Below are 17,605 nucleotides of genomic sequence, written 5' to 3'. Positions count from 1 at the left end.
TTGACCTTGACATTTTTTTTTAAAGATTTTATATATTTATTTGACAGAGACACAGAGAGAGAGGGAACACAAGCAGGGGGAGTGGGAGAGGGAGAAGCAGGCTTCCCGCTGAGCAGAGAGCCCGATGCTGGGCTCGATCCCAGGACCCTGGGATCATTACCTGAGCCGAAGGCAGACGCTTATGACTGAGCCACCCAGGCACCCCTTAACCTTGACATTTTTTAAGAGCACAGGCCAGTTATTTGGTAGCTTGTCCTCAGTTTTGGTATTTCTGACGATTCCTCATTATGATTCAGGTAACGCATTTTTGACATGTTCCTTATATGTACACATTTGAACTCTAAAAAAGGTTTAGAGATTAGGATTTACTTAGATATAATTCATGTTTTCTCAAACTAGAAAAAATATTGGGGACATAACTGACATGGGGTTATCTTTTCTTAAACTAGTTTTGAAAGCTCTCACCAACCTCAGTGATTCATATCTTCATTTTTTGTTTTAAAGACAGATGCACATTATTCCATACTGTCACTTCTTCTGTGTCTATCTGATTCTCCTTCAAACAGCAATTATGTGGAAACACCAAGAGATGAAGTGGGTACGTTGCCAAATGTTTAATATATAACAAAAGTGAAATTGGTTTTATTGCTTAATTATCAGACATTTTATAAAAAGTTGTAAAAATCTATGAAACTAAAATATTTCTGTTGCTTTGGATACAATTGCAATTACAAATCATCATTTAAAATTTAAGTTCTGACTTTAAGTTAAACTACTTTCAATTATATAAAGAGAAAAAATCACTTTTGAAGATAAGTTAAATTTTAAAATGTATTAGAATATCAATTTATTGAGTGTTTCAGTATTTTTGAACTTTGTCATCTCCTGAGTGCCTTTTATTTTGAGTTTTGTTAGACTTTTTTCCTACAGTTTTGGGGGTTTTTTTTCCCCACATATTTTTGATAAAGCTGATGAAATTCTTCTGTTATATTTTAGAAAAGAAAGATGATTTTGACTGGGGAAAATACTTGATGGAAGGTGAAGAAATTGACCTTGGTCCAAATGTAAACACACCAGTAAGTAGCAATAGTTTTGCTATTGAAAATATAAATATATGCCAAGTGATACATTATTTTTGTGGTTCCTTTCACCCTAGAGCAACTTAACTAAAACAAGAATACTCTTCACTAAATTAGAGTAGTTTATTATTAAAGATTTATTAAGATTTTGCACTGAATCAATAGTACTAGGAAGTTGAATGGAATGAATGTAAGTATCCTTTAAGGAGTAGCCTTTCATCTTGGAGGTTTTGCCACCAAAAATAATTCCAAGCTATCATAGTAACTTTCAAGACATTTAGAAAAAAGTGCCATCAGGTGTAGTTTTTGCTTTTTTTTTGAAATTTTCTTAATCATTTCATCTAAATAGCTCCAGTCACCATACACTCTTAAGGATCAGATGTATTTCCCTTTTTAATCAGAACTGGTCTGAAGACAGTGAAGATGAAGATGATCAACAGCCCTTAAGTAGAGAAGACTCTGGGATTCAGGTGGACAGGACACCGTTAGAAGAACAAGATCAAAACAGAAAACTAGGGCCTCGTGTCAGCTGGAAAGGTACTGTGTATTCTCAGATGCATCATTTTCTTGTAGTAGGACAGGCACACTTTGGGAATCAGTTCTATGTGATTTAACTTACTGGTAAGCTCTGCCATCTTCATAATTCTTTTTAAACCATTAGTAGATCTATAGTGTCTAAGAAGTGGCACTACAAAATTAATGTTGAAAAGAGATTTATAGTGAAATTCTGTGTTTTGTTTTGTTTTTATAGTTCTGAGAACTTTACTAGTCCTAAATATTTCAATTTGTTTTTTATTGGAGAAGGGTTGACTTTGCCTAAGTTAGTAACGAAATAAAAGGAGAAAAGATCTATATAATTTAATTTTAAATTGGAATGTTTGAATTTAAGTGAAGAACTGTGAATGGGTACTCTAGAAAGAACTGGAAGCAACCTCAGAGATTAGATTATCTAATCCTACTCCTCATTTTGTAGGTAAGGAAACAAAGTCCGGGTTACATTGGCTTTTCTGTGGTCATGTAGCTGTGACACTAACCCCAGAAGATGGGATATGTAACCAGACCCTATTCAGTGTACTTGAACCTTGCTAAATGGACAAAGTATTTAAAGCTGATTTAGCATCCTAATGATTTTCTGGCTTATTTTTTCTTTCCTTTTCTTTTTAATTTTTGTGTCAGACCTTTAGGGCAGAGTGTGGTCATTACTAGTACATGCAGGAACTTTTAATTTGATTTATATCATCTGTTCTACTATTTCTGATTCTCACTCCCCATTCCCTTTCTCTGCCAGCCCAGTTCTAGGCACCAGTTGTAATGTATTTGAGACCTGTGTTCTCACACAGGTCAAGTTCTTATAAAATACATTCTATTGGTTGGTGTATTCTGTTTTAAAGTTATGTACTGGTATTATTCCATGTGCAGACTTTGTTCTATTCCTCTTTCATTCATCTCTGTTTTAAATCTGTCTCTGTCAACTCTGTGTACATCTCTTCTGTTACCTCTAACTGCTGTATAGGTTTCTGCGGTTTGCAGTACCACATTTAAATTACCACTTTCCGGTGGACAGTCCCTGAGCTGCTTTTGCCCCCTCTACCTAGTGCCATGCCCATTATGGACCTGGCCCACAGTCTCCTCTCTACTTGATAAGATCCACCCCTCTGATTTGGGTTGCTTTTGTTTTAATTTGCATTTGTCTGGCTGTTCAGGATAAGTGCTTGTGACTGCTCAGGTCCTTTAGTCTTGCCCCTTCTGTGAAGTACCCATTGATAACCTCTGCCTGTTTTCTTTTGGGTTTCATGATTTCCTTCCCAACCCTATCCTTCAGAGTTCCTTGTATGTCTAGATATTAATTCCTAGGTTTTAGACATTGCAGTTATCATCTAGTCACCTTACTATTAACATTTTTCATGAGATATTTCAAACAGAATCAGTGATTTTTTTCCACTATTTTGTTGTACTCAGACCTGTAAATTTTTTCATGATATGGTTAGCATTTGGGTCTTGATATTTTTCTCTACAAAAACATTCCCTTGTATTTTCCTTCTGTTTGCTTTTTTATAGCTTATGTTTAGGTCTTTAGTGACCACCAGGTCCACTTTATACATGAACTGAGGTTAAAGGGTCTAACTTACCTTTCTCCAATGTCATGAGCCGGTTTTCCCCGAAGCATCTAGTATATAACCCATTCTATCCACATTGTTCTGTGATTCTACCATTATTATATATCAAGTTTTCATATATACGTATATTTATTTCTGAACATTGTGTTCTCTCCTTTCAGTGTGAGTTGCTGAGGAACAATGTTTTTGTTTATATGGCTTTATAATATATCTCAACACACAGAAGGCAAGTTTCCCCATCACCTCCTTTATACCTTTTCAAAATTGGCTTAGCAGCATTATCAACAATAGCCAAACTATGGAGAGAGCCCAAATGTCCAATAAAGAAGATGTGGTAAGCAAGAGACGTAAGATGGTGGAGGAGTAGGAGATCCTAGTTTCCCTCAGGGGATCTTGGTCCCTTAAAATCAGCTAGATGGTTATCAAATCATTCTGAAAACCTGCAAAATAAACCAGAGATCTGAGAAAAGAATTGCTACAATTCTACAAATAGAAAAGTGATCGCTTTTTCCAAGATAGGAGGTGTGGAGACATGAATCTGAGGCAATATATCCCAAGATAAACCACGGGGGCAGAGAGCCTCCATAAGCGGGGAACTGGAAGTCTTATAAGTAGCGGAGCATAAAATTGGAACTTTTAGAAGTTTGCCTGAAAGGCGCTCAGATGAAGCAGGGTAGAATCCCAGGTGAGACAGCACGGTCTCAGGATCCCCAGGGTCACAAAAAGAACAGGGGTGCCTGAGTGTGGCAGAGTTCCCAGGCATTAGAGCAAGGAAGTGGCTTACAAACAGTGAGTCCAGGCACTGGCTTTCTGCTCGGTGTTGGCATAAACCGCAAACTGCTGTGCAGTTGTGCGACCGTTCTCTGATCAGGGGCCCCAGCAAGAGGCAGAACCCCAGGGAGACCCTCCTCCCTCCCCCTACCAGGAGGAGTGGTATGAGTGCATGCCACAAGAGTCCATAAGTTTGGAAACTCGAATCAGGGTCATGTGCCTGAGATAAAAATATTGGTCACAGGCTGGGTGAACACAGAGTTCACACGGAAGCCAAGGAGACAAGAGTGATTGACCACTTTTCTTTGACGGCTCACTGAAGAGTGGGAGGCACGAACTTTCAGCTCTGGGTCTAGAGATTGGGGCAATACCATTTTCATCCCCCACATCATTGCAGAATGCCTTTAAGGAGCAAAACAGCACTACATAATGCAATCCGGACCTGTATACACTGAGCCCGGCCCCCTGGTAAGGGCGGTGCAATTCCACCCAGACAAAGACACCAGGGCATCTGCAACAGGCCCCTCTCCCAGAAGACCAGCAGGAATTTCTGGTGAATACCAAGTTTACCGATACTACACTTATGGTTTATATATGTATTTTTCATTTTTGGCTTCCTTTCATTGTATTCAACTAAATTTTTGTGTGTATGTATATGTAAGTTTTTCTTACCTATTTTGGGATCTAGTTTCTTCTAACAAACAGACCAGAATACATCCAGGATCTAGTTTAGTATTCTGTTCAACTTCTTGTCTGATTTTATTCCCATTTTTTTCCCTTTTCTTTTCTTTTTGGTTTCTATTCTCTTCTGATTAGTGTATATTTTGCTGGCATCATTCCTTAGCCCTTTTCTTTTCTTGTGTCTTTTTTAATTTTCATTTTTACACTTATGGTTTGTAAGTATTTTTTTCATTTTTGGCTTCCTTTCATTGTATTCAACTACATTTTTGTATATATATAAGTTTTTCTTTCCCATTTTGGGATCTAGTTTCTTCTAACAAACAGACCAAAATACACCCAGGATCTAGTTTAATATTCTGTTCAACTTCTTGTCTGATTTTATTCCCATTTTTTTCCTTTTCTTTTCTTTTTGGTTTCTGTTCTCTACTGATTTGTATACTGTGTATTTTTCTGGTATCATTGTTGCTGTTTTTGTATTTTCCGTCTCTTTATTCTTCTCTGGACATAATGACAAAATGGAAGAACTCATTCCAAAAAAGAGGACAAGAGGCAGTTACTCACTCCAGTTATTTAATCAATATGGATATAAGTAAGATGTCAGAACTAGAATTCAAAACAACGAATATAAAAATACCACATGGGTTTGAAAGCATAGAAGACAGTAGAGAATCCCTTACTGGAGAAATGAAAGAACTAAAATCTAATTCGAAATTAAAAAGGCTATTACTGAGATGCAATAAAAAAATGGAGGCTCTACCTGCTAGGATAAACAAAGCAGAAGAGGGAGTCAGTGATATAGAAGACAAAATGATGGAGAATAAGGAAGCTGAGAAAGAGATAACTACTGGATCACGAGGGGAGGATTCAAGAGATCAGCAATACCATAAAGCAAAACAATATTAGAATAATTGGGATCCCAGAGGAAGAGGAGGTGGGGAGGCAGAAGGTTTATTTGAAAAATTATAGCTGAGAAATTCCCTAATCTGGGGAAGGAAATAGGCGTTCAAGTCCAGGAAGCACAGAGAACCACCTTCAAAATCAATGACCTCGACATAATAGTGAAGTTTACAAATTTCAGAAATAAAGAGAAAATCCTGAAAGCAACTCGGGACAAGAGGTTCTTAATCTACAAGGGTAGAAACATAAGGCTGGCAGCAGACCTGGCCACAGAGACCTGACAGACCAGAAAGGACTGGCATGATATATTCAGCATGCTATGCAAAAAATATGCAGCCAAGAATACTTGATCCAGCAAAGCTGTCATTCAGAATAGAAGGAGAGAGAAAAAGCTTCCAGAACAAACAGAAACAAAAAGAATTTGTGATCACTAAACCAGCCCTGCAGGAAATACTTAAAGGGATCCTATAAGCATAAAGAGAGCCCAAAAGTAACAAAGACCAGAAAAGAACAAAGACACTATACAGAAACATTGACATTACAGGTAATACAATGGCACTAAATTCATATTTTTCAACAATTACTCTGAATGTAAATGGACTAAATGCTCCAGTCAAAAGACTCAGGGTAATAGAGTGGATTAAAAAAAAAAGACCCATCAATATGCTGTCTACAAGAGACTCATTTTAGACCCAATGACACCTCCAGATTGAAAGTGAGGGGGTGGAAAACCATTTACCATGCTAATGGAAATCAAAGGAAAGCTGGAGTAGCAATCCTTATATCAGACAAATTAGATTTTAAACCAAAGACTGTAATAAGAGATGAAGAGGGACAGTGTATAATAATTAAAGGGTCTATCCAATAAGAAGATCTAACAATTGTAAATGTTTATGCCCCTAACATGGGAGCAGCCAATTATATAAACCAATTAATAACAAAACTAAAGAAACTCATTGAAAATAGTACAGTAATAGGGGACTTTAACACTCCGCTCACAGCAAAGGACAGATCATCTAAGCAGAGGTCAACAAGGAAACAAGGGCTTTGAATGACACACTGGACCAGATGGACTTCACAGATCTATTCAGAGCATTTCATCCTAAAGCAACAGAATACACATTCTTCTTGAGTGCATATAGGACTTTCTCCTATAACAGGATCACAAATTAGGTCTCAGCTGGTACCAAAATATTGGAATTATTCCCTGTATATTTTCAAGCCACTATGCTTTAAAACTTGAATCACAAGGGAAAATTTGGAAGGAACACAAATACATGGAGGTTAAAGAGCATCCTACTAAGGAATGAATGGGTCAACCAGGAAATTAAAGAATTTAAAAATTCATGGAAGCAAATGAAAATGAAAACACGACAGTTCAGAACCTTTGGGATGCAGCAAAGATGGTCCTAAGAGGGAAGTATATAACAATGCAAACATTTCTCAAGAAATAAGAGAAGTCTCAAATACAGAACCTAATGTTATACCTAAAGTAACTGGAGAAAATGCAGCAAATAAAGCCTTAATCCAGCAGGAGAAGTAATAAAGATTAGAACAGAAATCAATAATATAGAAAAAAAAAACCAAATAATCAACAAAACTAGGAGCTGGTTCTTTGAAGGAATTAATATGATCGATAAGTCCCTAGCCAGACTTATCAAAAAGAAAAAGGACCCAAATAAATCATAAATGAAAAAGGAGAGATCAAAACCAACACTGAAAAAAACAAACTGAAAAAAAGAAATAATTATAAGAGAATATTATGAGCAACTATATGGCTACAATTTAGGCAATCTGGAAGAAATGGATGCATTCCTAGAAACATATAAACTACCAAAACTGAAACAGGAAGAAATAGAAAACCTGGACAGACGCATAACCAGCAAAGAACTTGAAGCAGTAATCAAAAATCTCCCAACAAGCAAGAGTCCAGGTCCAGGGGGCCTCCCAACAATATTCTACCAATCATTTAAAGAAAGATTAATACCTATTCTAATGGAGCAGTTTGAAAAAATAGAAATGGAAGGAAAACTTCCACACTCACTCTATGAGGCCAGCATTACCTTTTCTTTTTTAAGATTTTATTTATTTGAGAGAGAGTGTGTGAGAGAGAGCACGCATGAGCAGGGTGAGGAGCAGAGGGAGAGGGAGAAGCAGACTCCCCACTGAGCAGGGAGCCCGATGCGGGGCTCAATCTCGGGACTTTGGGATCATGACATGAGCCAAAGGCAGACGCTTAACCAGCTGAGCCACCCAGGTGCCCCAGCATTACCTTGATCCCAAAACCAAAGACCCCACCAAAAAGAATTACAGACCAAATCTCTGATGAAGATGGATGGAAAAATTCTCACCAAGATACTAGCTAGTAGGATCCAACAATACATTAAAAGAATTATTCACCAGGACCAAGTGGAATTTATTCCTGGGCTGCAAGAGTGGTTCAACATCCGCAAATCAAGCAGTGTGGTACATCATGTTAATAAAAGAAAGGACAAGAACCATATGATCCTCTCAATTGATGCAGAAAAAGCATTTGACAAAATACAGCATCTGTTCTTGATAAAAACTCTGTTCAGTGTAGGGATAGAGGGAACACACCTCAATATCATAAAAGCCATCTACAGAAAGCCCACAGTGGATATCATCCTGAAGGGGGAAAAACAGAACTTTTCCCCTAAGGTCTGGAACACGACAGGGATGTCCACTCTCACCACTGTTGTTCAACATAGTACTAGAAGTCCTAGCCTCAGCAGTCAGACAACAAAAAGAAATAAAAGGCATCCAAATCAGCAAAAAAGATGTCAAAGTCTCACACTTCACAGATGACATGACACTCTATGTTTAAAACCCAAAAGACTCCACCCAAAAATTGCTAGCTCTCGTACAGGATTTCAGCCATGTGGCAGGATATAAAATCAATACACAGAAATCAGTTGCATTTCTATACACCAACAATGAAGCAGCAGAAAAAGAAATCAAGGAATCTATCCCATTTACAATTGCACCAAAAACCATAAAATACATAAGAATAAACCTGACCAAAGAGGTAAAGTATCTGTACTCTGAAAACCATAGAACACTTATGAAAGAAATTGAGGAAGACACAAAGAAATGGAATTCTTTCCATGCTCATGGATTGGAAGAACAAACATTGTTGAAATGTCTATGCTACCCAGAGCAATCTACACATTCAATGCAATCCCTATAGAAATACCATCAAGGGGCACCTGGGTGGCTCAATTGTTAAGCATCTGCCTTTGGCTCGGGTCATGGTCATCAACATTTTTCACAGAACTGGAACAGACAACCCTAAAATTTGTATGGACCCAGAAAAGACCCCGGATAGCCAGAGGAAAGTTGGAAAAGAAAACCAAAGCTGGTGGCATCACAATTCCAGACCTCAAGCTATATTACAAAGATGTAATCATCAAGACAGTATAGTACTGGCACCAAAACAGACACATAGATCAGTGGAACAGAATAGAGAACCCAGAAATGGACCCTCAACTCTACGGTCAACTAATCTTCCACAAGTCAGGAAAGAATATCCAGTGGAAAACGGACAGTCTCTTCAACAAATGGTACTGGGAAAACTGGAGAGCCATGTGTAGAAGAATGAAACTGGACCACTGTCTTACACCATACACAAAAATAAACTCAAAATGGATGAAAGACCTAAATGTGAGACAGGAATCCATCAGAATCCTAGAGGAGAACACAGGCAGCTCTTGACCTTGGCCACAGGAATGTTTTGCTAGACACGTCTTCAAGGGCAAGAGAAACAACAACAACAAAAAAAGGAACTATTGGTAGTTCATCAAGAGAAAAAAGCTTTGCACAGCAAAGGAAATAGTCGACCAAACCAAAGACAGCCTACAAAATGGAAGTAGATATTTGCAAATGTTTTATCAGATAACAGGCTGGTATCCAATATCTATAAAAAACTTCTCAAACTCATCACCCAAAAAACAAATAATCCAGTCAAGAAATGGGAAGAAGACATGAACAGACATTCTCCGAGGAAGACCTACAAATGGCCAACAGACACATGAAAAAATGCTCCACATCACTTGGCATCAGGGAAATACAAATCAAAACCACAATGAGATACCATCTCACATAGTCAGAATGGCTAAAATGAACAAGTCAGGAAACAGCAAATGTTGACGAGGATGCAGAGAAAGGGGAACCCTCTTCCACTGCCTGTGGGAATGCGAGCTGATATAGCCACTCTGGAAAACAGTATGGAGGTTTCTCAAAAAGTTAAAAATAGAGCTACCCTAGGACCCAGCAATTGCGCTACTGAGTATTTACCCAAAGGATACAAATGTAGTGATCTGAAGGGGCACCTGCACCCCAGTGTTCTGGCAGCAATGTACACAATAGCCAGATGGAAAGAGCCCAGGTGTCCATCGACAAATGAATGGGTAAAGAAGATGTGGTATATATACACACACACACAATGGAATACTATTCAGCTATCAAAAAAATGAAATCTTACCATTTGCAATGATGTGGATGGAACTAGAGGGTGTTATGCTAAGGGAAATAAGGCCATCAGAGAAAGACAGTTACATGATTTCACTCATCTGTGGAATTTAAGATACAAAACAGGATCATAGGGAAAGGGAGGAAAAAATAAAATAAGATGAAATCATAGAGGGAAACAAACCATAAGACATTCTTAACTAGAGGAAGCAAATTCAGGGTTGCTGGAGGCGAAGTGGGTGGAGGGATGTGGTAACTGGGTGATGAGCATTAAGGAGGGCATGCAATGTAATGAACCTGGGTGTTATATGCAATTGATGAATCACTAAATTCTACCTCTGAAACTAATAATGTACTCTATGTTAATTAATTGAATTTTAAAAAGATGTGGCATGCATACACACACACACACACACGTACACACAATGGAATATTATTTAACCATCAAAAATGAAATCTTACCATTTGCAATAACATGGATGGAGCTAGAGTGTATTATGCTAAGTGAAATAAATCAGAGAAAGACAAATACCATATGATCTCATTCATATGTGGAACTTAAAGAAAACAGATGGACATATGGGAAGGGGGAAAAGAAAAAGAAGAGAGGTAAGCAAGCCATTAGAGACTTTTTTTTTTTATGTTCAGTTAGCCAACATATCATTACTTTTTGATGTAGTGTCCAACAATTCATTAGTTGTGTATAACACCTATAAGAGACTCTTAATGACAGAGAACAATGTGAAGTTTGATGGAGGGAGGTGGGTAGGGGATGAGCTAGATGGGTGATGGGTATTAAGGAGGGCACTTCTTATAATGAGCACTGGGTGTTTCTTTTAGGTGATGATTCACTGAATTCTAATCCAGAAACCAATATTGCACTGTATGTTAACTATCAAAGTTTAAATTAAAAGAAAGGAAAAAAAATTTGTATACCATTAAATATGCTGATCTACACCTATATTTAAATAATTTCAACATATTGAAACCAAAAAATTGACTTGCTATTTGTGAACTTTTATTCTTCCATAGACCTTATAGAAGCAGTATAAGTTCTTTTTAAAAATCCAGCTGGAATATATTTAGCTTGGGGAGATTTGACATTTTTACTATGAAAATATCTACATTCTAATTTTTCATTTTAATAGATTTTGAAATTCTTTTTATAAAGATCATAAGTACTTGTTAATTAATTTTGATAATATGTTTATAATTTTTACTGTGAATGATACCTTTTTTGTTTTATTGCTGGTGTACAAGAACACTGTTGTTTTTTGTAAACTGCTCTTATATATTGCTCTTAGCATTCTTGCTAAACTTACATATTAATTATAATAGTTTGTTGATTCCATGGGGCTTTTTTTTCCTCTTTTTTGAGACTGAAGAATTTAGGAAAGCTGAAGTTTTAAAGGTGTATTTAGAATTTTAAAAAATTCTATTTTCCTCACTCCACCCCCCTCCCCCCCAGATTTTAACTGATTATTGGACAGATTAACATGATGCTAATTTTATACTATTTGGGATTGGAAATAAATAAATTTTTTCATCCTGGGGACAAGTGAAAGTCACATGCTGTTTTTTGAACTGTGATGTTTCATGTATTCATCTATTCATTTAACCAAATTCATTGAGCTCTTGCTGTTCATTAGATGTTGTTGGGCTAAAGATATAAAAACAAAACATTATTTCTATGAAGAACTCACAGTCTAATGTGGGAAACTATATTGTTAACAGATAAATTGTGATTCAGTGTGGTAAGTGCTATAAATAAAGTGTAATGCTTTAGAGAACCTAAAGGATAGAACAACTTTATCTGAGAGAGGCAGGAAAGGTTGACTAGAATCAGAACAACTTAGAAGAATTTATATTTGTGGTCTTGAAAGTAATTATTTCTAAAATTTTATTATGCGTAAGAAGCCATCTGGAGAAACTGTTTAAAAATACTGATTATAGGGCACCTAACTCAGGGAGTCTGACTTTTAGTAGGTTCAGTTATAAGGCATCTGTATGTTAAATTAGCATTCCAGGGGATTCTGAAATGAGTCATAGATCACACTTTGGAAAACATTGAGATAGATGTTTATGAACACGAATCCTAGTTGAGATCCCAGAACTATTAGATCATTTAACTACATGATTTTAGATATATTTGAAAGAGGTGTGGTTCTCAAAAGAGTATTTTGATATGTTTATAGCTCTTTACTATTTTTGGCTGAACTCTGTTCTTAAAACTGATTCACATTTAATGCCTGTATATTAAATTTTGGACTCATTTAAAATTTATTATTTGTAGAAGTATCTTAAAAGTTACTGGTTTTTCAGATGAATATAGGGGAAGGGAACGAAAAATAAAATAAGACAAAATCACAGAGGGAGACAAACCATAATTATGAGACTCTTTAACTATAGGAAACAAACAGGATTGCTGGAGGGGAGGTTGGTGAGGGGATGGTGTAACTGGATTATGGGCATTAAGAAAGGCACTTGATGTAATCATGAGCTTTGGGTGTTTTATGCAACTGATGAATCACTAAATTCTACCTCTGAAACTAAGAGTACACTATATGTTATTTAATTCATTTTAAATTAGAAAAATAAAGTCACTGTTTTTTGGTAATATTTAAATATATTTTGCACCAAAATTCACAGAAAGCCAACAAAATGCAAAGTGATATTTTAAAGAATGAGTTTGGATAGATAATTATTTGCCTCATAGGAGCTGATGAAAATCATTAACAAAAGTTTTTAAACATGTTTACCAACATGTGAAAATGTCAGTAAGCAGATAAATGTAAACAAAAATGTAGTTTTGAATTGCCAAGATTTTTGAAGCACGCAAACCACAAATTAGGTGTTGCCTTGTTCTTCATTTAGTCTTTTTTATTTTCTTTTGATCTTTTTTTTTTAGTTGAAGTATAGTTGACACAATATTATATTGGTTTCAGGTGTACAGCTAGTGAGTTGATATTGTATACATTACAAAATGCTCACCACCAGTAAGTGTAGTTACCATCTGTCACCATACAAAGTTATTACAATATTATTGACTATATTCTCTATGCTGTAGTCTTCATCCCTGTAACTTATATTATCACTGGAAGTTTGTACCTCTAAATCCCTTCCACCTGTTTTACTTATCCCCCATCCCTCTCCCCTCGGCAACCACCAGTTCTCTGTATTTATGAGTCTATTTCTGTTTTTTGTTTGTTTTGTTTTTTAGATTCCACATATAAGTGAAATCATGATATGTCTTTCTCTATTGACTTACTTCATTTAGCATAAGATGGACCTAGAGGTCCATCATTGTTGTCATGAAAGATTTCATTATCTTTTATTGCAGAGTAATAGTTTATTCTCTATATATACCATGTCTTTTTTATCCATTTATCTATTGACAGTCACTTAGGTTGCTTCCATATCTTGGCTGTTGTAAATAACGCTGCAATAAAAAATAGAGGTGTGTATATTTTTTCAAATCAGTGTTTTCATTTTTGGGGGGGGGGGCAGTAAATACCCAGAACTGTAATTACTATGTCTTTAATTTTCTGAGGAAATTCCATACTGTTTTCTACACTACAATTTACATTCCTACTACCTGTGCACAGGGGTTCCCTTTTCCATATCCTCATCAAAACCTCTTGTTACTTGTTATTGTTACTTGTTACTTCTTGTCTTTTTGATACTAGGGATTCAGCACAGTTACTTCTTGTCTTTTTGATACTAGCCATTCTGCATAGTAAGATTATATCTCATTGTGGTATTTACATTTGTGTGATTTGATTTACATTTACATTTGATTTACATTTCCTTGATAGTAATGCTCAGCATCTTTTCATGCGTCTGCCATCTGTACTTCTTCTTTGGAGAAATGTCTATTCAGGACCTCTGCCCATTTTTTGATTTCTTAACCCCCATTATTTGGGCATTTTTGGTGTTGGGTTGTATAAGCTCTTTATATATTTTTGGATATTAACCCCTTATTGATTGAATATATCATTTGCACATATCTTCTCCTATTTTGAAGGTTCCCCTTTTATTTTGTTGATGGTTTCCTTCTCTGCAAAAGCTTTTTATTTTGATTTAGTCCCAATAATTTATTTTTTATTTTGTTTCCTTTGCCTTAGGACACATATCTAAAAAAATATTACTAAGGCTGATGTCTAAAAGATTACTGCCTATGTTTTGTTTTTGGTTTTGTTTTTGTTTTGTTTTTAGGAGTTTTGTAGTTTCAAGTCTTCCATTAGATCTTTAGTCCATTTTTGGTTTATCTTTGTGATGGTGGTCCAGTTTCATTATTTTGCATGTAGCTGCCCAGGCTTTCCAACTTCATGTCTTTTCCCCATTGTATATTCTTCCCTCCTTTGTCATGGATTAATTGAGCATATAAGCCTGGATTTATTCCTGGTCTCTCAGTTCTATTCCATTGATCTATGTGTCTGTTTTTGTGTCGGTACTGTACTGTTTTTGATTATTGTTAACTTTGTAGTATAGTTTGAAATCTGAGATTGTGATACCTCCAGTTTTGTTCTTCTTTCTCAAGGTTACTTTGGCTATTGGGGAATTCTGTGGTTCTATACAAACTTTAGGATTGTTCTAGTTCTATGAAAAATACTCTTGGTATTTTGATGGGGATTGCATTGACTCGGTAGACTGCTTTGGGTGGTATGGACATTTTAACAATATTTTTCCAGGGATGCCTGGTGGCTCAGTCAGTTAAGCCTCTGCCTTCGGCTCAGGTCATGATCCCAGGGTCCTGGGATCAAGTCCCACATTGGGCTTCTTGCTCAACAGTGAGCCTGCTTCTCCCTCTGCCTGCCACTCCCCCTGCTTGTGTGCTCTCTCTTTGACAAATAAATAAATAAAATTAAAAAAACAAAAAAACAAAAAACCACAATATTCTTCCAATCCATGAGCAGGGTATATGTTTCTATTTGTTTCATCTTCAGTTTCTTTCATCAGTATTTTACAGTTTTCAGACTACAGGTGTTTCAATTCATTGGTTAGTTTTATTCCTAAGTATATTATTATTTTTGGTGCAATTATAAATGGGATTGTTTTCTTAATTTTTTTCTCTATAAAACACAACAGTTTTCCTTATATTAATTCTGTAACCTGTAATGTTACTGAATTAATTTGTTAGTTCTTTTTTTAATCTTTTTTTAATTTAAATTCAAATAGCCAAGGTATAGACATCATTGGCTTTTGATATACTGTTCAGTCACTCATCAGTATAACACCCAGTGTTCCTCACATCACCTGCCCTCCTTAATGCCCATCACCAAGTTACCACATCCCCCCACCCACCTTCCTTTCTGCAACCCTCAGTTTGTTTCCTGGAGTCAAAAGTCTCAAATGGTTTGTCTCCCTCTCTGATTTCTTCCCAGTCAGTTTCCTCCCCACTCCAGTTGTCCTCTGCATTAGTCCTTATGTTCCCCATATGAGTGAAATTATATGATAATTGTGTTTCTCTGATTAACTTATTTTATTTAGCATACTATCCTCCGGTTCCATACATTTCAATGTAAATGGTAGATAATCATCCTTTTTGATGGCTGAGTAATATTCCATTGTATATATGAACCACATCTTCTTTATTGATTCATCCGTTGAAGAACATCTTGGCTCCTTCCACACTTTGGTTATTGTGGACATTGCTGTTATGAACATTGGGGTGCATGTGCTCCTTCTTTTCACTACATCTGTGTCTTTGGGGTAAATACTTAGTAGTGCAATTTCTGGGTCATAGAGTAGTTCTGTTTTTAACATCCTGAGGAACCTCCATACTGTTTTCCAGAGTGGCTGTACCAGCTTGCATTCCCACCAACAGTGTAAGAGGGTTCCCCTTTCTCCACATCCTCTCCAACATTTGTTGTTTCTTGTCTTGTTAATTTTTGCCATTCTGACTGGTGTAAGGTGGTATCTCATTGTGGTTTTGGTTTGTATTTCCCCGATGCCAAGTGATTTTTTCACGTGTCTGTTGGCTCTTTGGAGAAGTATCTGTTCATGTCTTCTGCCCATTTCTTGACTGGATCATTTGTTTTGGGGGCGCTGAGTTTGAGAAGTTCTTTATAGTTCTTGGATACCAGCCCTTTATCTGTAATGTCATTTGTAAATATCTTCTCCCATTCCATGGGTTGCCTTTTAGTTTTGTTGATTTTTTCCTTTGCTGTGCAGAAGCTTTTTATCTTGATGAAGTCCCAGTAGTTCATTTTTGCCCTTGCTTCCCTTGCCTTTAGAGACGTGTCTTGCAAAAAGTTGCTTTGTCCAAGGTCAAAAAGGTTGCTCCCTGTGTTCTCCTCTAGGATTTTCATGGATTCCTGTCTCACATTTAGATCTTTCATCCATTTTGAGTTTGTCTCTGTGTATGTTGTAAGAGAATGGTCCAGTTTCATTCTTCTACATGTGGCTGTCCAGTTTTCCCAGCACCATTTATTGAGGAGACTTTTTTCCATTGGCTATTCTTTCCTGATTTGTTGAAGGTTAGTTGACCATAGAGTTGAGGGTCTATTTCTGGGCTCTTTATTCTGTTCCATTGATCTGTGCTTCTGTTTTGTACCAGTACCATGCTGTCTTAAGGATCACAGTTTTGTAATCTAGCTTGAGGTCAGGCATTGTGATTCCCCCAGGTTTGGTTTCTTTTTCAACATTCCCCTGGCAATTAGGGGTCTTTTCTGGTTCCATACAAATTTTAGGATTATTTGTTCCAGCTCTGTGAAAAATGTCCGTGGTATTTTGATAGGGTTTGCATTGAAAGTGTAGATTTCTCTAGGCAGCATAGACATTTTCACAACATTTATTCTTCCAATCCATGAGCATGGAATGTTTTTCAATCTCTGTGTCTTCCTCGATTTCTCTCATAAGTGTTCTGTAGTTTCTAGAGTACAGATCCTTTACCTCTTTGGTTAGGTTTATTCCCATGTATCTTAATGGGTTTTGGTGCAGTTGTAAATGGGATAGATTCCTTAATTTCTCTTTCTTCAGTCACATTGTTAGTGTATAAAAATGCAACTGATTTCTGTGCATTGATTTTGTATCCTACCATGTTGCTGAATTGCTGTATGAGTTCTAGCAATTTTGGGGTGGAGTCTTTAGGGGTTTCCACATGTCATCTGCAAAGAGAGAGAGTTTGATTTCTTTTTTGCTAATTTGAATGCCTTTTATTTATTTTTGTTGTCTGATTGCTGTTGCTAGGACTTCTAGTACTATGTTGAACAACAGTGGTGAGAGTGGGCATCCCTGTCATGTTCCTGACCTTAAAGGAAAAGGTCTCAGTTTTTCCCCATTGAGAATGATATTCACTGTGGGCTTTTCATAGATGGCTTTTATGATATTGAGATATTTTGCTTCTATCCCTACACTATGGAGAGTTTTATTTAAGAAAGGATGCTGTATTTTGCTGAATGCTTTCTCTGATCAATTGAGAGGATCATATGGTTCTTGTCCTTTCTTTTATTAATGTGATGTATCGTGTTGATTGATTTCCAAATGTTGAACCACCCTTACAGCCCAGGAATAAATTCCACTTGGTCGTGGTGGATGATCCTTTTAATGTACTGTTGGATCCTGTTGGCT

At 36.6% G+C, this 17,605-nt stretch overlaps 1 protein-coding gene across 2 annotated transcripts in view; it reads left to right on the top strand.

Moving 5' to 3' along the window:
* The first annotated feature begins 309 nt into the window (after positions 1 to 309).
* Positions 310 to 17,605, top strand: part of TUBGCP5 (tubulin gamma complex associated protein 5) — a 77,570-nt gene continuing 60,274 nt past the window's right edge. Inside the window, exons 1-3 of one of the 2 annotated variants that reach the window (XM_032395396.1) lie at positions 310 to 598; positions 997 to 1,076; positions 1,481 to 1,616. In XM_032395396.1, the coding sequence (XP_032251287.1) occupies positions 1,032 to 1,076; positions 1,481 to 1,616 (181 nt within the window). In that variant the 5' untranslated portion in view covers positions 310 to 598; positions 997 to 1,031. The remainder of the gene's footprint in view (positions 599 to 996; positions 1,077 to 1,480; positions 1,617 to 17,605) is intronic. The other variant, XM_032395397.1, reaches the window with a different exon arrangement.

The sequence above is a fragment of the Phoca vitulina genome, unplaced genomic scaffold (assembly GCF_004348235.1).
Source record: "Phoca vitulina isolate PV1807 unplaced genomic scaffold, GSC_HSeal_1.0 scaffold84, whole genome shotgun sequence".
Classification (NCBI taxonomy): domain Eukaryota; kingdom Metazoa; phylum Chordata; class Mammalia; order Carnivora; family Phocidae; genus Phoca; species Phoca vitulina.
Note: the sequence above shows the minus strand (reverse complement) of the source record. Positions and strands in the feature narration are given on the sequence as shown.